This window comes from Helobdella robusta, assembly GCF_000326865.2.
Source record: "Helobdella robusta unplaced genomic scaffold HELROscaffold_24, whole genome shotgun sequence".
NCBI lineage: Eukaryota > Metazoa > Annelida > Clitellata > Rhynchobdellida > Glossiphoniidae > Helobdella > Helobdella robusta.
Genome location: NW_008704261.1, coordinates 2,725,514 through 2,745,129, shown reverse-complemented (window position 1 = coordinate 2,745,129; position 19,616 = coordinate 2,725,514). Strand labels below are relative to the sequence as shown.

Sequence of the window (19,616 nt, the reverse complement as noted above, 5' to 3'; positions counted from 1 at the left end):
TATATATATATATATATATATATATATATATATATATATATATATATATATATATATATATATATATATATATATATATATATATATATATATATATATATATATATATATATATATATATATATATATATATATATATATATATATATATATATATATATATATATATATATATATATATATATATATATATATATATATGGGCGGTTATAGGATGATCTTACATCCCATATTTTATATTTTTTATAGAGATGATGATGATGTTTCCACATTTAGTTGATTCGGTTTAAATATTTCTGCCTCTGTTGTTGTTCTTGATGATGTTTTCAGTTGTAGCGTATATAATGTGAGTCTGAGTTATATATATATAACAATAACAATAGTAATAATAATAATATAATATATTAATAATAATATTGTTTATTATTAGTAGTATTGTTGTTTTTTCACATTTATTTCATTTTATATTTAAATTTCTGATCTGAAAATTGCTTTTAAATTCGGTGCTGTTGAGTTTAAATTATCAATCAGCCTCGTCAGCCGGTGTTCGGATACAAAGGAGATAGGTTTGTCTTTTCTTATTAATTAATTTTGTTTATTATTATTATAATTAATATAATTATTATTGATGTTATTATTGTCATATTTAAATTTGCATTATATATATATATATATATATATATATCTACCATCTAAAAGTTTCATCGTCATATTTATTTATTTCTAATTAAGTTTTTAGTTTTTTCGACGTCTTCATCTCTATGTTTTGTTTGTTGTCGAAACGTTTACAATCCAAATAAACAACCAGCAAATAATAAAAAAAAATATATAAAAATAGCAAAGTTCTCGGGCGCCAGGTTTTAAAAAGTTAGTAAGTACAAATGAACATACATACGTACTTACATACTAACACATACATACAAACACATACATACAAACATATACTAACGCACGAACCTACAAACCAACAAACATGCCAACCAAAAAACAAACATACAAACATACCTACATACATACATACAAACATACCTACATAATAACATACAGACAAACAAATAAACAAACAAACAAACATACAAACAAACAAACAAACATAAGAACAAACAAACAAGCATACATACATACAAACATAAAACACTCATTCGTGATTTCATAATTGTAATTAAAACCATGTCATTACTAGTGTACTCACTAGAAGGTGTTATGTATATATTAATATATAGGTACATCCTGATAACTGCGAACAAGCAAACTCACGTACGTTGAAACATATGATGCCATTTTAAACACACGCATATTCTCAATTACACTCTATCTATTGGGTATAATGATTACAGTAATTACAATAATCATTTTAACTGAATATTTTGGTTGGAAATTAAAAAAAAATTGTAAGTTAAAATAAATAATACACACGCCACACACACAACACACACACATATATATATATATGTGTGTGTGTGTGTGTGTGTATATTGTTAGTGTTGTCTGTACTTTGAACTATATGTATATGTATATATGGAAGTAAAAACAGGTCATTAAATTTTAAATTTGCTTTTTAAATTTAATAATTAAAATAATCATTAATTTAAAGGAAATATAAAAAACTATCTGCAATCCTGAATTATATCAACTCATCCAAAAATCCTATTCTGCACTACAAAACTACATAAAAATAGTGTTATTTAACCAACATTCTACCAGTCTACCAAACTGTCAACCTGTTTTATTAGCTTTGTTTATTTTTGCTCTTTACAATAAATAACTACTTGGTTGCGCAACCTTACTCACTAAACAAGATGGCGGAGATATCAAAGATTATAAAAATATTACGGGCCCTTTTTACAAGGTATATGTGACGATAATAAGAATTTACTATATATTATATATTCTATATATATTATGTTATATCTAGGGTGTCTCATCTCGATATAAGGTATTGTTTCGGTTACACCATGGTTATACCTAGACAGACAGCAGACAGACACGCACAACTCACACACACACACAAACACATACTTACATGCATATACACACACACACACAGACAGACATACAGATACATCATGCTATTACCTTTAATTTAGATTGATTAATCGCCTGACAAATGCACAGTATATGGGAAGTTAAAAGAAGAACGTTGAAGAGGTTGAGAGAAAAAGTGAAAAGGAGAACAAAAAGAAAGGGAAAGAGTAAGAGAGAGAGAGAGAGAGAGAAAGAGAGAGAGAGAGAGAGAGAGAGAGGAGAGAGAAACACATGAAGGAAAGAAAAAATTAAAAGAAAGAAAAATCAGAAACAAGAACGAAGAAATACCAAAAGATACAGTGAAACCGACAGATGGAGAGGGTGATAGAAAGGAAGAGACAAAGAAAATAAGAGAGAATGAGAAAGATAGAACAAATGAAAAGGAAAACTAAAAAAGGAGAGAGAGAAATGAGAAAGGAGACAGATAGACAGATAACGAGAGAGAGAGAGAGAGAGAGAGAGAGAGAGTAAATAGTAAAGAAAACAAAGAAACAATAACTCACAGAATACAAACACAACACAGACAGACATTATATAGGAAAATAGCATGCTTATATTGATACAATTGAGCTTTATCAAATCTAAATGAATGGCTCAGTGATATTAATAGCATGTCTGTTTCTTCTTATGCAATGATTTATTTTTTTTACATCCAAGTTCTCAGCGACTCTTTAAGAAGTTATCAATAACAATTATCTGAAAAGGCTTCTGCTAGTACTACTGCTGCTGATGCTTCTACTAATACTATTACTGTGACTACTTCTACTACTGCGGCTACTACTACTACTACTACTGTTCCTAATACTACAAAAATTAAAACTACTACTCAAACACCCCCATTACTATTACAGCTACTACTACTACAACAACAACTGCTACCACAACTGCTGCTGCTACTTCTGCTACTACTACTGCTACTACTACTACAAGTGCTATTAATTTTAAAATCCTTTCACATGGCGTTTTCGTTCGTACAGTTAAGTTACGTTATTGTACCTTTGCGTCTTCAGATGCATTGTACTGTGTGTATTTTTATCCATTGTACTTGTGTTGTATAGGTTCGGTATTTTAAAAATGATATTGTTATTTTTATTATTATTGTTGTTGTTTGTAGTAATATTAGTGGATAGTAGTAGTAGTAGTAGTAGTAGTAGTAGTAGTAGTAGTAGTAGTAGTAGTAGTAGTAGTAGTAGCAGTAGTAGTAGTAGTGATAGTAGTGATTAGTAGTAGTGATAGTAGTAGTAGTAGTTTAGTAGTAATAGTAATAATAATAATAATAATAGTATTATTATTATTATTGAATAATTTATTTTTGTGTGTTTTACTAAATAGATATTTCATATCATTAAACTTTTAACTTAAAACGTATTCATACATTTTATTATTATTATTACTACTACTACTACTACTATAATTATTATTACTATTATTGTTGTTGTTGTTGTGTTGTAGTTTTTGTTGTTGCTATTATTATTATTATTATCGTCATCGAAATTTTTATTTATTCTTCATCATTGAAGTTATAATTGCCGGTGATGTTGTTTGTGTTGTTGTTGTTGTTATTGTTGCTATTGTTATTATTGTTGCTATTGTTGTTATTTTTGTTGTTTTTATTGTTATCCAGTCTAATGATGATGAATGACTGAATGATTTTATAACAAGTTATAATGCTTATGACGATGATGACGATGATGATGACTATGATTTGGTGGTAATCATAGTGATAGAGATGATTTAAATAATCAAAGATAAGATGAAATCCGTCATGATGATGATGATGATGACGACGACGATGATGATAATGATGATTACAGAGCGGTATGGTAATAAAATTAGGTAATAAGTTAAATTGATTATGATGATGATGATGGTGTCAGGAAGACGATGGTGATGATAATGATAATGATTATAACGATGATGAAGATGACGACGAGATGATGTTCTTGGTGGTGATGATTTAATGCTGCCTTGCTATTTCTTATAAGTAGAAAAAAAACGGAGAACATCCTTTAATTCTCCTTGTGTGTGTGTGTGTGTGTGTGTGTGTGTGTGGTGTGTGTGTGTATGTATGTGTGTATGTTTATTTCTTTGTTTGTATTTGTGTGTGTGCGTGCGTGTGTGTGTGTCTGTGTGTATGCATGTTTACTTCTTTGTTTGTGTGTGTGCGTGCGTGTGTGTGTGTGTGTGAAGTGTGTTTTTCTATGTGTGTGTGTTTATTTGTTTGTATGTGTGTGTATATGTGTGTTTGTTGTGTGTGTGTGTGTGTGTGTGTGAGTACATACAGATAAATATACTTCTGTATAACACAACGTATAAATGAACGTTGAGTTTTGTTTTTTTGTCAATCTAGGCCAATTTTAATCGGGCATCAGGTTGCATAGAAAATTGATGATAATTTCGTGAAAATAACAACATACATAACAACAACTACATTAAACAATAGCAATAATAATAAAAATAATAATAATAATATTGTCTAAAACAACAACAATAATAATAACAACAACAACACCATTATCTTAACTACAACAACAACGACAACAATAATAACACAAACAACAACTTTATGTACATAATATTCATCACATTTATCTCTAACTATTGAACAATCATTTTCATTCATTAATAACATGAACAGCAATACTAAGAAGAACACAACTTCAGAAACAACATCTTCAGCAACAACAAGCAACTAACTAAACACCTATTCAGAATGGATACGAACCTCGTGAAACGAATCTCCAACCAGCAGAACGGTTCATCACCGACCACAGTGGCGAACTCTTCTCAACCAGACGCAGCAACCACAGCTGAAGCGCTCGTCAGCAACGGCTCTACGCATATCGCGGAGTCGCAAGCGTTTTTGGCAAACCAGCAAGGAGTTTGGGGCAGACTGTCTTCGGTGGCCGTCACTACGGAAAGCTTTCTAAAGAAATTGTTCCTCATGTACATCATGCCTCTGTACTTGGTGGTATCCTCGCCCAACGTCATACTGATCCTGTGGTACACCGTTGTTAAGTGTGATTCCAGTTTTGCTGTATTCGGCTCCAAGTTCAGAAAGCTCGGTCCGGTTGCAATGTTTAAGGAGGTTTGGGGTAGTGTAGATTTCTTCGACTCGTTTGTCTACATCTTCGTCATCTCCTACTGCACTCTTCAGGTCATTTTGATGAAAACACTTCCCGGCAAAAAGTTCACAGGACCAGTAACCAGTCGCAACAATGTACCTTTGTACTATGACAACGGCTTCAAGTGTTATGTTGTCACTATGTTCATTTACACCGCTATCTCCATCTTTCTCTACAAATTCACGAAATACAGAGTTACTATTTTTTACGATCATTTTGGAAACTTTTTAGGCATTATGACTTGCGTCAGTTTGGTGTTGTGTCTTTTTCTCTACTGGAAGGGTCTTAAGTATCCCAGTTCCTCTGATTCAGGGACCACTGGAAATTTTTTGTTTGATTATTATTGGGGTACTGAGTTGTATCCCAGGATATTCGAGATTGATGTAAAGGTTGGTTGGTTGGTTGGATGGTTGGTTAATTGGTTGGTTGGTTAATTGGTTGGATGGTTGGTTGGTTTGTTGGCTGGTTGATTGTTCGGTTGTGTTGTTGCTGTATGATATGATTGATTTTTTAAATTAACAAGTTGTTGGTTATCGATGAACAATTTATACAAAACTATATAAAATAATCGCGCTCAATTTAAAAGGCAACTGCAAGCTGAATTATTATTTTCGACCGTCGCCATTGTTTGTTATATTTCCCATCATACTTGCTTCATTCTCTATCATTCTATTTTTCAATCACTCTCAAACATACACACATAGACATGCATTTTTTCTGTCTCTTTCTTTTTCTTTCTTTCGCTCTATATTCATTTTCTCTCTCTCTCACTTTCACACACACACACACACACACACACACACACACACACACACACGTTCACACGTACACACACGTTCACACGTACACACACACACACACTTTCACACACACACACAAACACCCGTACAGGTCTTCACGAACTGCAGATTCGGCATGACGATGTGGAGTTTACTGGTGGTCACGTTCGCCCTCAAGAACTACGAACTCTACGGCTTTGTAGACAGCGTGTGGCTGTCGACGGCGCTGCAGACGATCTATTTTGTGAAATTTTTTTGGTGGGAGTCTGGATACCTGAGCACTATCGACATTATGATGGATAGAGCCGGGTTCTACATATGCTGGGGCTGTCTGGCCTACATTTCTGGACTCTATGCTTCAGTTTGTGTGTTACTGATATGTGTGTGTGTGTTGTGTGTGTGTGTGCGTGTATGTGTGCGTGCGTGTGTGTGTTGTACGTGTGTGTGTGTGTGTTGTGTGTGTTGTACGTGTGTGTGTTTGTGTGTGTGTGTGCCTGTGTTGTTGATTAATTAATAAGTTAATTGGTGGATAATTAGTTAGTAGTGTTAGGTGATTGGTTGATTAGTTTGCTGGCGGGTTGTTTGATTGGTTGTGTGATTGGTTTTTTTGATTAGTTGGACAGCTGGTTGGTTGATTCTTCACACGTTCGTGATAAAAGTTTTTTATTTTCCAAATTATTTTTATCATGTACTTTGTCCTTTTACTGAAGTGCATGCGATGAAGGATGGATGGATGGATGGATGGATGTTTATTTGGTTGGTTGCATGAATTTGACTTGTTTGTTTAAGCATTACATTTTTAAAAATTAACTTACAACGTCTGTTTAATTTAATTTGAATCACACACACAAATTTACTTATATACACATATACACTCGCATCACATACACGCACAAACATAAACACAAATTCACGCCCACACACACACACACACACACACACACGCCCACGCACATACATACACGCTCCCCCCCACACACACACACACACACACCACACAACAAAAGCACACACGCTGAAACACATATACACAAACGCATGCACGCACGCACACGCACACAGTTGAGCCTGCATCTGGCGACACATAGAGTTATCCTTGGATGGACGCTCACTTCTTTAATCTTCGCCATTGGACTGACGAGCATCGGCGTCAACTATTGGGCGGATTATCAGAAGCAGGAGGTGAGGCGTACAAATGGGGCCTGCCTAATCTGGGGGAAAAAGGCTGACGTCATCAGGGCTTACTACGAGCTCGAGGATGAAAATAAAACCGTCAAAACTTCTCTGTTGTTGGTCTCAGGTTAGTTGGCTGGCTGGCTGGCTGGCTGGCTGGCTGTTGGTTGGTTGGTTGGTCGGTTGGCTGGTTGGCAGGCTATTGTTAGGTTGGAAGGTTGGATGCCGACCGGTTTGATGGATGACTGGTTGGTTGGCTGATTGGTTGAATGTTAAGTTATTTTTGTAGCAATGCGCGGTAAAATTTTCTGTTCCGTCTTTTTAAAAGTATTAAAATAGTTAATTGTCATTGTTTAACCACGTTTTAAAATTGTTTAATTCATCACTAGAGCAGTTTTAGCAATAAACAATTGAATTATTTATTGAAAAAAGTCATACAACATTCAACAAAATCAAATGAACAGCTTGAAACCTCGCCAACTCATCCACTTAATTACCAACCGACCAGGTTTCTGGGGCATTTCTCGCCATTTTCACTATCTCCCAGAACTTTTGCTCGCGCTTTGCTGGTCTGTCCCTGCCGGATTTCAACGAGCCATGCCTTACTCCTACCTCTTCTTCCTCACCATACTTCTCGTTCACCGCACCTTCAGAGATGATACGAAATGTAGGAAGAAGTACAAAGTCTACTGGGAGCAGTACTGCAACAAAGTACCCTACAAAATGATCCCAGGAATCTTTTAAGGAAACTGGGATTTAGGATGTTGTTCATCGTTCTTTCTTGTGTTATTATTATAATTAATTTAATGATAATAATTATTATTATTATTATTATTGTTTTTAATATTATTATTATTATTGTTGTTGTTGTTATTGCAGTTAGTGTTGTACCGTAATAAATTTTGTCTTAAAATGAAGCCTGCCATATCACATGATTAGGCTGATTTTGAGTTCGTTCTTATTGTCAGCGTTATTGTGGGTTTATTATTATTATTATTATTATTATTATTAATATTTAATTTATTTTTTTTACTTTTCTTAATTTTATCGGCATTGGCAATCCTCATATTACTTTCATTATTGTTATTGTTATTATTACTATTATTTTTGTTATTACTATTACTATTGTTGTTGTTGTTGTTGTTGTAACTGCTCTCATAATTCATTCAACTTATAACTAATTCATTCTCAATAGGAGCTTAAATATGCGAACAACATTTTATATGGATGGATATTTCATGGTGCATTTGGGATATTTAAGCTGGCGTTGAACAAAACCTCTTTCCATTTAGACATTACTATTGAAAATATTAATTTATTTATTGCTGTAATTGTTTATAAATAATAATTTGTTAAAATTAATATTATAATATTTAATAGAAATAATATTAATAATTGTTTATTTATAAATTATCTAGTAAATCTATTCTAGATTAATATTATTTGTAAACTACCCAACAACATTTAAGCTAGGACAGCGTGATGGCTCAATGGTTAAAGGCGCCTGGTCTTGCTGCTGCAGTGACTGGGTTCGAATACAAAGAGATCCCCGCTCATCGTATGCAATGTGTATGATGCGTGGTTGGCACGCGTATTCATATACGCTGTGTGTGTTTGTCGTTGAAAGCTCTGAAGCAAACTCAAAAGAGAGAGAGAGAAAGTAACCTTTAACCTTTATTTGAAGACGTGTAATAATTATTATTTATATAATAATAATATTATTATAATTATTTGAAGACGTGTAATAATTAATATTTATATAATAATAATATTATTATAATTATTATTTATTTCTTGTTATTATTGCTATTACCATAGTAATTAATAACAATAACAACGATATTATTACTTAGGTTATTATCATCTACAAAACGGCTATGCTATATTAATTTTATTTTTATAACCACAAATGTGTGTGTGTGTGTTTGTGTGTGTGTGTGTGTTAACTTTTATAAATTAAAGTATACATACACAAAGAAATTTATTTTTTTTTTTGGTTAATTGTTACTAGAACTTCTTGGGTGATAATAAACTTTTAATTAATAACAGAAAAAATGTTTTTGAATTAATAAATTAGTTAAAAATATTTAAAATCTCAAAGTAAACATTTTTTTATTATAAAATTTTATAGATGTTTTTTAAAATATAATTAAAAATCGCAATTTGTCACAATTCCTTTTAATCAATGATTAAAATTGTCCTAAATTATCAGAACCAGAAATAATTATCACGATTTAATAATAATATATTACCATAATTTAATAATAATAAATTATATTTTTTTATAGTACAGTCTTTGAATGCTTTATTTCAATTTTTCTCTTGCCTGGTTCGGAAACCTTAAATCTGAAAATATAAATATAAACTACTGTTAATATTTTCATTTTTTAATAAATATTTATTTTATTATTATTATCATACTATTATTCTGCTTTTTATTAAAATCAGTATGTCTTATACAATTATAGTTACACTAATTTATTAATTAATATAACTTTTAAAAGTGACCAAAATGTTACTACCCCACCACGAACTCTGATATCCATAAAATTGTTGCGCTGAAATTGCGAAAGTAATTATTATCCTCAAATAATTATAGATTAACTAATTATGAAATGCGAATTCAACTAAGAAATGTGAAGGGCAATTGAGTTTGTTAATTAATTATTATAATCTATCCAATTGATTAGGTTAATTTATTCAAATATTTAAATCAAGAAAATGGGAAAATTTAAGAGAATGAACTAACTGCAGACGTTGGAAAAACTACTGGGGCATGAAACAAGTTCCATAAGTATGACGTCACTGATCAGGTCGATGTTGATGATGATGACGATGATTATTTTGCGTGTTTCACAGTTTTTAACATGATATTGCAAAGTAGAAAAATTCCCAGCGTAACTCCATAACCCAACAACGCCAAGTTCAACCTCCTTGCAACTCATGAGTGTTGGGCTCATATAGAGCAATTTTCCAATCGGTGATGCAAAGACATCTTTTCTAACAATCAATTAGTAATGGAAACAAAAAGTTATAGAATCAAGATAATAACAATTAATTAAATATACGGCGCAATTTTCACAACTGCTTTTTGACTATTCCAGCAGACATAACAATATTATAAATTGCTCATAAAGTTAAGTTTTAATGAAGTTTTAGTAAGAATCAATTTATTACAATTAAATTATTCAAATTAAAAAATATATAACTTGATAAAAACTTAAAATTTGAAAATCGTAATAAATTTTAATTTACCTATGTTCGTAACAGTCTGGCCATGTTCTAAAAATTTGTGTTGGCCATGTTCTAAAAATTTGGCCATGTTCTAAAATTTGTGTTTTTTATTAGAGTATTTATCTTGATGAGTTTAATATTAAACTATTTAGTTTGTTTGTGTTGTGACATGTGTCTCGTTATATATCAAATTTTTTACGGGCGCACAGAAGTTTTGTTCAATTTTTTCATGACATATTTTAAAAAATACAAGATTAACAAATTGAATACAAACATACATACATTTATAATCAATGCATTTGCTCTTTAATACTATTTATAGATGAACGTTTTGCATGTGAATTGTCAGGGACATCTCCAACGTGCAAGATGGCTCAATGCAAAGGTCTGCTTCATGTCTTGATGGCTCTCTGCTTCTTCGTTCTCACCATCGAAGGTTGTCTTTACGGCTGTTTCTACATTTTTATTTATGTTTAAATGTAGTTAGTTTCTAAATACGCTCAACCATTTATTTTGCGCGCATGATATTCCCACAGTGTCGTTTATGTGGTGTGGTCGAAGTTAGCTTCATCAATTTCACGCCTATTCACCACATCAAATGTTAGCAACATTTATATTTTAATTTAAACGATAATTGAAACGATTGGAGGTAAATGTCCAGAATGTTTCGTGAGAGTCGGCGGAAGATGTGTCAAGGTCATTACGGATCAGTTGAACGGTGACGAGGGCTACGCTAGATGTGAACAGTTAGGGGCTGATTTGGCTGTTGTCGATACATTCGATTATTTTATTAAATTGGGCTCATTCCTAATGGACAACTACAATGGTATTTTTATTGCTCTTAAATAATAAAGTTTTTATATGAAAAAAAAGTTTAAAAATCACTGTTGTAGATACCTGTTACAGTCCGACCAGGAAATCGATCAGCTATTGGACAGCAGGACACAGGGATCGTACGACAAATAACTTCTACTGGAATCGTTACACAGCAAGTATAAATAAAACCAAGATTGAGTTCCCCGCTGGAATCGACGTTTATCTCAGCAACAGCAATAACAATGAAGATTGCTTAGAATTGGTTCAAAATAGTGACAAATTTGTGGTGAACGATGTGTCCTGTAACAACTTGAAAATCGCAAATTCTGCTGTAAAGCTCTGCTCCATATGCCAAGTTCTGTAATGGTACAAAACAAACATTATATAAATAAACTGATTGAAACAATGACTCATTTGAATGTAGAAATTCAATAAATTCCAACTTAAATTTGAAATGCGTTTGTTGTGATTAAATTCGAAATATTTTCTATGTTTTATTAGGACCTTTAACATTATAAACAATGTTCAATTCAAAAACATAGTGGTAATACGAAAATAGAAAACAGAAAATATATGAGATATCTATGCGGTGTTTACACCGTGTCATCTTCTCGGATAAACTTTTAATTTTTGAATTTCTCGACGTTCGTCATTTGCTGTTAAATCGCTTTCCACTTATTAATGTATTTATTAATTTAGTAAACAAGTTGTCAATATTCAAATTAAATTTTTAATTGCGTCTTCCGGAGTTTTGTTTGCTATACACTGCATTGTCGCTCATGCCTGAGAAGTGTCTGAAGTGGAACCGAACGGAGCTTTTAAGCTTCTTTCCACAAATAAATTCTTTTCACATATTAAGGGCCTGTCGGAAGACTTTGTTTCGCTTCAGAATCTGGAAACCAAGTTCGCCACGTTTGGCTATGTTTAAAACGCTCAAATCTTTGTAAAGGAAAAACATTAGCAAACGTCTGGCAATGCTAAAGTGTGGACTTTTGAATGTAAGATCGGCTGTAAACAAAGCTCCATTGCTTAATGAAGTTATACAGGCAAATAACTTGGATGTTTTCATCATTACGGAAACATGGGTACCTTCTGACGCTCCAAATGCCATAAAATATGGTTTGGCCCCAGAGGGGTATTCCATCTTGCTCCGTCATCATGGCTCATCACAGGACAAACGTGGAGGAGGTCCGGCAGTTGTGCACAGCAACCTACTCAAAGCCACCTTAATTGTTGATGACATGAAATATCTTGGCTTAGAAAATCTCACAGTTAAATTTAATACATATTCATCGTCTTTCATCATCAGCTCAATCTACAGGCCACCAGGTCACGTTTCTACAGATTTTATAAATGAATTTAGTGATCATGTCGGCACCATCATCAATTTCAACATCCAATTCATCATTTGTGGTGATTTCAATGCACCGGGGCAGCTCAAAGTCATAAAACAACATCTTGAATCAACAATTGAAGCCCTTGCACTTTTTCAGCACGTCAACTCTTCCACCCATTCCCATGGTAATATACTAGACCTCGTCATCACCAGTATACGTCATACATGCATCATAAACAACGTTGGAGTCATGGACTGTGTTTTTTTTGACCACAGCCTTGTGACCTTCGATACTAGATTATCAAAGCCAAAACCTCCAGTTATTGTTCGTCAGCGTCGTAGTTATCGTCGTTTTAGTTCAACTGCTTTTCAACAAGAACTCTCTGATGCATTCTACGATATACTTTCGCGTGGTGATTATGACGTGGACGATCTTACATCCGCTATCCTCACATCTACAACCAATCTCCTTGACAAACATGCACCTTTTAGACGTCTGTCCCTACGAGGCAGCAATCGTCCAAAACATCAACTTTCAATTGGTGCTATAAATGCAATTCGAATCTGTCGTCGATTAGAAAGACAGTCGAAGCGATTTTGCTCAGAAATCATAAAAACTGAATACAAGAAGGCTAAAGAGATTGCTAAAACGTTAATTATGCAATTCAAGATCGACTCCATCAAAGAAGAGCTTCACTCTAAAAGTAAACCTCGTGATCTCTGGCGATCGCTCAACAACCTCCTTCTTTCTCGTCCGCCGCAACACTATTCTGATGATGAGTGCCAAATCCTTGTCAACTCTTTCACAAATGATTTTATATCAAAAATAAATAATATACATCAGTCAATCAAAGACAATATAATAACAGATAACATAACACCTTTTAAACACAGACCACAATCAACAAATATATTCGATGCCTTTTCTGCTGTTTCGGTTTCAGAGGTGTTAAAACTCACCTCGTCTCTTGATAATAAGACGTTGACGTTTTGCCTACTGTTCTTCTCAAAAAATTTTCTTCACTCTTTGCTTTTGTGATCTCAAAACTTGCTAATCTTTCTTTTAGCAAAGATGTTTTCCTACCTTTTTCAAAACTGCTTAAGTTCTTCCACTCTTAAAAAATCTAATTTTGATCCATCGGACCACTCAAACTATCATCCCATCTCAAACTTGTCTACTTTTTCCAAAATTCTTGAACGTTTGGCTTTAAATAAAATCCTTACACAGGTTACCTCTTCTTCAAATTTTTTACCTTCCCAGTCTGCCTATCGTCCTGGCTTCTCCACTGAAACTGTACTTCTCCATTTATATGATAATCTCTCTAACATTTGTGGTAACCGGAGCTGTGTTGCTATGATCTGTTTGGACCTATCTGCGGCCTTTAACACGATTAATCATCAAATAATCCTAGAAAGGCTAAAAATGGAGTTTGGCATCGCTGAAACAGCGTTGTCTTAGTTCAGTTCATATTTTTCAAACCGCCCCCAATTTATTAAACTTGGCACACAGGTCTCTTCTGTTTTTGCTTATCTACTGGAGTTCCTCAGGACTCTGTATTAGGACCAATGCTTTTCACTATTTATACTAGTCCCTTATCTAACGTCTTTAACAATTATGGCTTATCCTTTCATCAATAGGCTGATGACACAAGTATAGTATCTGAAATCTCCCACCAAAATATCACTTCTCAACTCGATAGACTTAACTCTTGTGTCTCATCAATAAAGGATTGGCATTCACTTAATTTCCTTTAACTAAATGCCTAAAAATCTGAAATAATGTTTTTTGGCAAACCACAGCAACTCACAAAATGTTTTCCACCCTCCAACATAACAATTGCTGGATCAAGCCTGTCCGCATCGACAAGTCTTACATTTTTAGGAATTACTCTTGATCCGTCTCTAACTTTCAAAACTCACACTTCTCCTCTCATCAAAATATGTAATTACATTATTTGGTCTATTTGCCATATTTCACAGTCAAAATGACCTCCACGCTAGCACGCTGCCTTGTGTTATCTCGCCTTGACTACTGCAACTCTCTACATCAGCTCTTGTCAATAAAGGTAACAAATTATGGTTCAAGGTTTGTCAGACCAATTCTTACACTAAAATCGCTTCACAGAGCACAATACATTTTGTTCTAATGTTTCAAATTTAATGAAGCACTGAACTGACGTTATCAAAATTAACCCCAACTTGCAATGTTATATCTTCAGTTTTGTTTGTTTATAATAGATGTTTTTGTTAGAGATCTTGTCAAAATCAACGTTTACGTTGTTGGTGTTAACTTTTTTTTCTTTATTTTTTTTGCATTCAACGTTGTTTTTGGTTATTGCTTCTTTTTACAAAAATGTTGTTGCTTCAGTAATGAGTTACTTGGTATGCTGTTTGCAGACTTTTATACAGTTACAAAAATTAATCTTTTCAGATTGAAACAAAATTCGTAAATGAACCGTAAATTTTTATGCTAATTTTGATTGTTTTCTGTTCAGTGCCTCATTAAATTTCAAATGAAAACGAATAAACGAGTCATCACGTAACTCGGGCAAGTGTGTCCCTATCGATAATCTCGCGGTTTTTCGGGAATTAGGAGAAAGGGGGTCCCACATAAGATAGACAAAACACATACACAATGAGACCGGTTCAACTGCGATGATGCGTTGGTACCAGATATAAAACACGAGGGCGCATTGGAGTATTAGGCAAGACAAGAATGGGCAAATCCCTACGCTAACCTTTTGTTGCTGTGAATTTTGTTGAAGAGTGATTTCAAGTATGAGACATATTAAGTTTGTCTCAAGTACATTCCTATAAAACGCATTACAGAGCACGATATATTTTCTCCAAAACAATAATGCCTAAAATGGGTTGTTTACTCCAAAAAAAAAAACAATAAACATCACGTTGAATGTGCTGTTAGTTTTTCAAACTTTTTAAAACTAAATTGATTTTACTTGTAGTTTACTACCAATGAACGAGAGTCGGTAGTTAGCTGTCTCACGTAACACACACACACACACACACACACACACACACACACACACACACACACACACAATATATATATGATTATTGTTATTGTTATTAATATTATTATTATTCATCTTCCAATATTATCATCTGATTTTTCAACACATTATGGTTGTACTTTATCAACCTGAAAGAAAATAATAATCATAATAATAATAATAATAATACCTAAAATTATGACAATATATAAATGCAATACTGTTGTTATTACGACTACTATCAGTACAACTGCTTCTAATAAGGATAATAATAATAATATTACTCATACTACTACTACCACTACTACTACTACTACTACTACTACTACTACTACTACTACTACTACTACTACTACTATTCATACTACTACTGCTGCTGCTACTGATAAAAATAATAACAACAACAATAATAATAATCTAAACCATAATAATCACATAAAGACAATGCTAATAATAATAAACCATAAAAATAATAAAATTAAAAAAAAAATTATCACTCACGCATCTGGCGATGTTGTAGCATGGGGCTCTGATGCATCTGATCTCAATCTCTTTGCAGACTTTTCCAGGTGGACACTCGAATCTCTGGAAAGTTATAATTAAAATAAATATTAATAATTGTTTCTATCATAATTATAAAATAATTATAAATGTTGACTGCGATTTAATAAGTTAGTTAATTTAATTTAGTCATCATTAAAAATAAGCACATGCGTCCTAACGTACTATACCATATCGTTAAACCGAGCAATGCCTACCAAACAACAATACAAAGCGAGAGAATACCAACAGGTATCAGACGGCACCATAAAATATCGTAACAGCAACCGATAAGATACCAGTATGAAACAAAACCGAACCATAAATATCAAACAATAAAAAACAATGCTATACCTAATGATGCAATATCAAACGTTAACGATGCCAATATATCAACACTATACTCTAATAATATCAACACTAAACCGATACTACAACCCAAAATACCGATACGATACAGCGAAATAACAATACGATGCAACGAAATACCAATATGATATACCGATACGATACTACAAAATACAGATACGAGATAACGAAATACCGATACGAAACCACAAATACCTCGCATCTATCGACGCATTCGCAAGTTCTGCATCCTTTTTCGTCGTAGAGGAACCCGCTGTTACACGGATGGCACTTCATCATTGGGCATTCTATTGAATATTTTTTATTACTAATTATTATTTCTTATTATTATTAATTGTTTATTATTAATTGTTAGTTATTTATTATTATAAATTAATCGTTTAATAATATTATTATCTATTTGTTAATAAATATTATTAATTATTTATTATTATTAAATAATAGTTATTATTAATTATTTATTTATTTATTATTGTTTCTTAATTATTTTCTTCTGTTAATTACAATGATGAAAAATTCTTATTATCATTATTGTTGATATTAATGTTATTGTTGTTAATGTTATTGTTGTTGTTAGTGTTGTTAATCTTATTGTTAATGTTGTTAATGTTATTTTAATTGTTGTTGTTGTTGGAAGGCAATTTCCCCACCGGTCACTTCAATAAAAACAACAATAATAAACTCTTGTTGCTTTTATCATTAGTGTTAATGTTATTGTGGCCGTTGTAGTTGTTGTTGTGATTATTTTTATTATTCTCGTTATTTAATATCGTTAATAAAAAGATCAACAACAACAATAATAATAAATATAATTGCAAAAGCAATAATAATGAGACATAATTTATTTTCCACTCGTTCAATTAAGAAATAACTTATGAAAAAAAATGTAATAATAATAATATTAATAATAGTAATAATTTTATTGTTATTATTATTACTACTATCTTACCTGCGTAGAGAACTGCAACCAATACAGACACGAGAACAATCAACTTCACTGAAGGGAACAACATTCTGACGCTCTACGAAGAGATCCGAAAATTTAAAAAAATTATATTTATTAGAAATTAAAGTTTATTAAAAAAATAATAATTTTCCAAATATAATTTTTGAATGATAATAACAATAACGACGTGTAGTGATCAAAGGCGTAATCATCATTACCATCATCAACATCATCATCTTTATTTCTTACCTTGTATTAATTGTTTTTAGCAAATGTTCATTTTCTTTTATAATCTAGACGACATGTATATTTTATATATATATATATACACACACACACACACACACATATATATATATATATATAAGGTTTATAACTGACGATAACATATATATATATGCATATATATATATATATATATATATATATATATATATTGGTAATAGACCATAATTTTTACAATATTCTATAAATTCTACCGAATGTTTGGCGTTAATATGTTTGTAGTTCGTTTTTTCGATTTTTCTCACTAAAGTTTTTTGGTGAACGTTTAGTTTTTTAAAATTCAAAATAAACATATTTTTCGAATTCATGCTGCAAATAAGGCCATATTTCCATGTGTACGTCAACATGACTCATATATCGGGATTACTACTACCTCACTGACTAGAAGGTTTACGATGCATAAACAGAGTGGTGCTATCAAATCTCATTTGGACTCAACACATTCAATCACAATTAGCCGTGAAATCCTCGACAGCAACACCAAAGTAATATACCAGAACAGCAACTACACGCATCTTAAAATTGCAGAAGCAGTCCTAATTGACATCAATAAACCAAAAATAAATATACAACAAAAAATGACAACCTCACTTCCAACCCGGCGCTTAACCAACAACGAAAACAAAGAAGTAATAAAAACTAGCATCGTAAATAGTGACAAAGAAGAATATGATGCTATCGATGAAGGAAAGAAGACCAAAGAAGATGACCAGCCAATTAAGAAACCTGACACCTAATTCGCATCAAAGTTCAATTTTACAACACCAAAGTTAATTTTTACAACGTCAGAGTTCATCTTGACAAAGTCAATATTTTCCTATATATACAGCAAGGAGCACTGATGATGATTCATTCGGAATGGAAATATGGCCTTATTTGCAGCATGAATTCGGAAAATAAGTTTATTTTGAATTTTAATAAACTAAACGTTCACCAAAAAACTTTAGTGAGAAAAATCGAAAAAACGAACTGCAAACATATTAACGCCAAACATTCGGTAGAATTTATAAAATATTGTAAAAATATATATATATATATACACATTAATAATAGTAATAATATTTACTAAACTAAACTAAAATGATGATAATAATAATAATGCTCTCATGTATGTATGTATGTATATTTATTTTAATTGTTTTATATCCGTATATATATATTTATGTGTGTGTGTGTGTATGTGTGTGTGTGTGTGTGTGTGTGTGTGTGTGTGTGTGTGAATATACATATAAACGTGTATATATGTAGTATAAATCTGTATCTGGACAGTTGTGAACTGATGTATTAATTAATCAACTCATTTATATGTATTAATCTGTGTGATTTCATGTATGTATTTCTATAGTTATATAGAAGTAATTTTATCTGTTTGGTGTTACTTTAATGTAATTTATTTCGATGCGGTTAATTTATTAATTATTATTATTATTTGTTGTTATTATTATTCTTTTAATTATTTTTTTAATTTGAGGAGTATAATTTGTTGGAGGCAACTGTTTATGTTATATTAAAACCAAAAAATTATAAATACATATATATATATACATATATATATATATATATATATATATTTTATTTCCAGTCATTTATTTGGTAAATAAGAAAATTACCAGGAGAACTAAAAGAAAAATAACTTGTGCAGACCACCTTAATTAAAATGTAACTGAGTGAATGTCATATCATAAAAATAAAAAATTTCAAATGATTAATTCAAATTGGAAAATAAAAATTTTACATCGTTTCTGCAATTGTCTAAAACATTATAGAATAGAAACAAAAATCAAAGTAATATCACGAGTATGGAATAATAATAACTAATTAAGTTTACAGGACATTTTCGAGAATTTTCGAAGGAGGAGAAAATTGTATGAGCCATTGCATTTACATTGCGACATTTACATTTACATCGACGGTGAAGTATTCGGAGGTTAGATTTCTTCAAATATCTCATCATTATTCTGTTTATTTTCAGGAAAA

At 31.8% G+C, this 19,616-nt stretch overlaps 4 protein-coding genes across 4 annotated transcripts; 3 read left to right on the top strand and 1 right to left on the bottom strand.

Annotated features, from left to right (window-relative positions):
* Positions 1-4,969: 4,969 nt before the first annotated feature.
* HELRODRAFT_79313 (hypothetical protein) lies at positions 4,970-7,846 on the top strand (the record flags this gene model as incomplete). Its single annotated transcript, XM_009019492.1, has 4 exons — positions 4,970-5,539; positions 6,042-6,290; positions 6,992-7,229; positions 7,611-7,846. 4 exons carry the CDS (start codon positions 4,970-4,972, stop codon positions 7,844-7,846), a joined length of 1,293 nt encoding a protein of 430 aa, XP_009017740.1.
* Positions 7,847-10,705: 2,859 nt separating this feature from the next.
* On the top strand, positions 10,706-11,516 carry HELRODRAFT_172857 (hypothetical protein; the record flags this gene model as incomplete). The annotated part of the gene is made up of 3 exons (XM_009019491.1): positions 10,706-10,772; positions 10,986-11,162; positions 11,230-11,516. 3 exons carry the CDS (start codon positions 10,706-10,708, stop codon positions 11,514-11,516), a joined length of 531 nt encoding a protein of 176 aa, XP_009017739.1.
* Positions 11,517-12,126: 610 nt separating this feature from the next.
* HELRODRAFT_172856 (hypothetical protein) lies at positions 12,127-13,527 on the top strand (the record flags this gene model as incomplete). The annotated part of the gene is made up of 1 exon (XM_009019490.1): positions 12,127-13,527. One exon carries the CDS (start codon positions 12,127-12,129, stop codon positions 13,525-13,527), a length of 1,401 nt encoding a protein of 466 aa, XP_009017738.1.
* A 1,426-nt stretch (positions 13,528-14,953) lies between these two features.
* On the bottom strand, positions 14,954-17,421 carry HELRODRAFT_172855 (hypothetical protein; the record flags this gene model as incomplete). The annotated part of the gene is made up of 4 exons (XM_009019489.1): positions 14,954-15,349; positions 16,001-16,084; positions 16,604-16,695; positions 17,358-17,421. The coding sequence occupies 4 exons, from the start codon at positions 17,419-17,421 to the stop codon at positions 14,954-14,956; spliced, it is 636 nt and encodes a 211-aa protein (XP_009017737.1).
* Between the last annotated feature and the right edge of the window lie 2,195 nt (positions 17,422-19,616).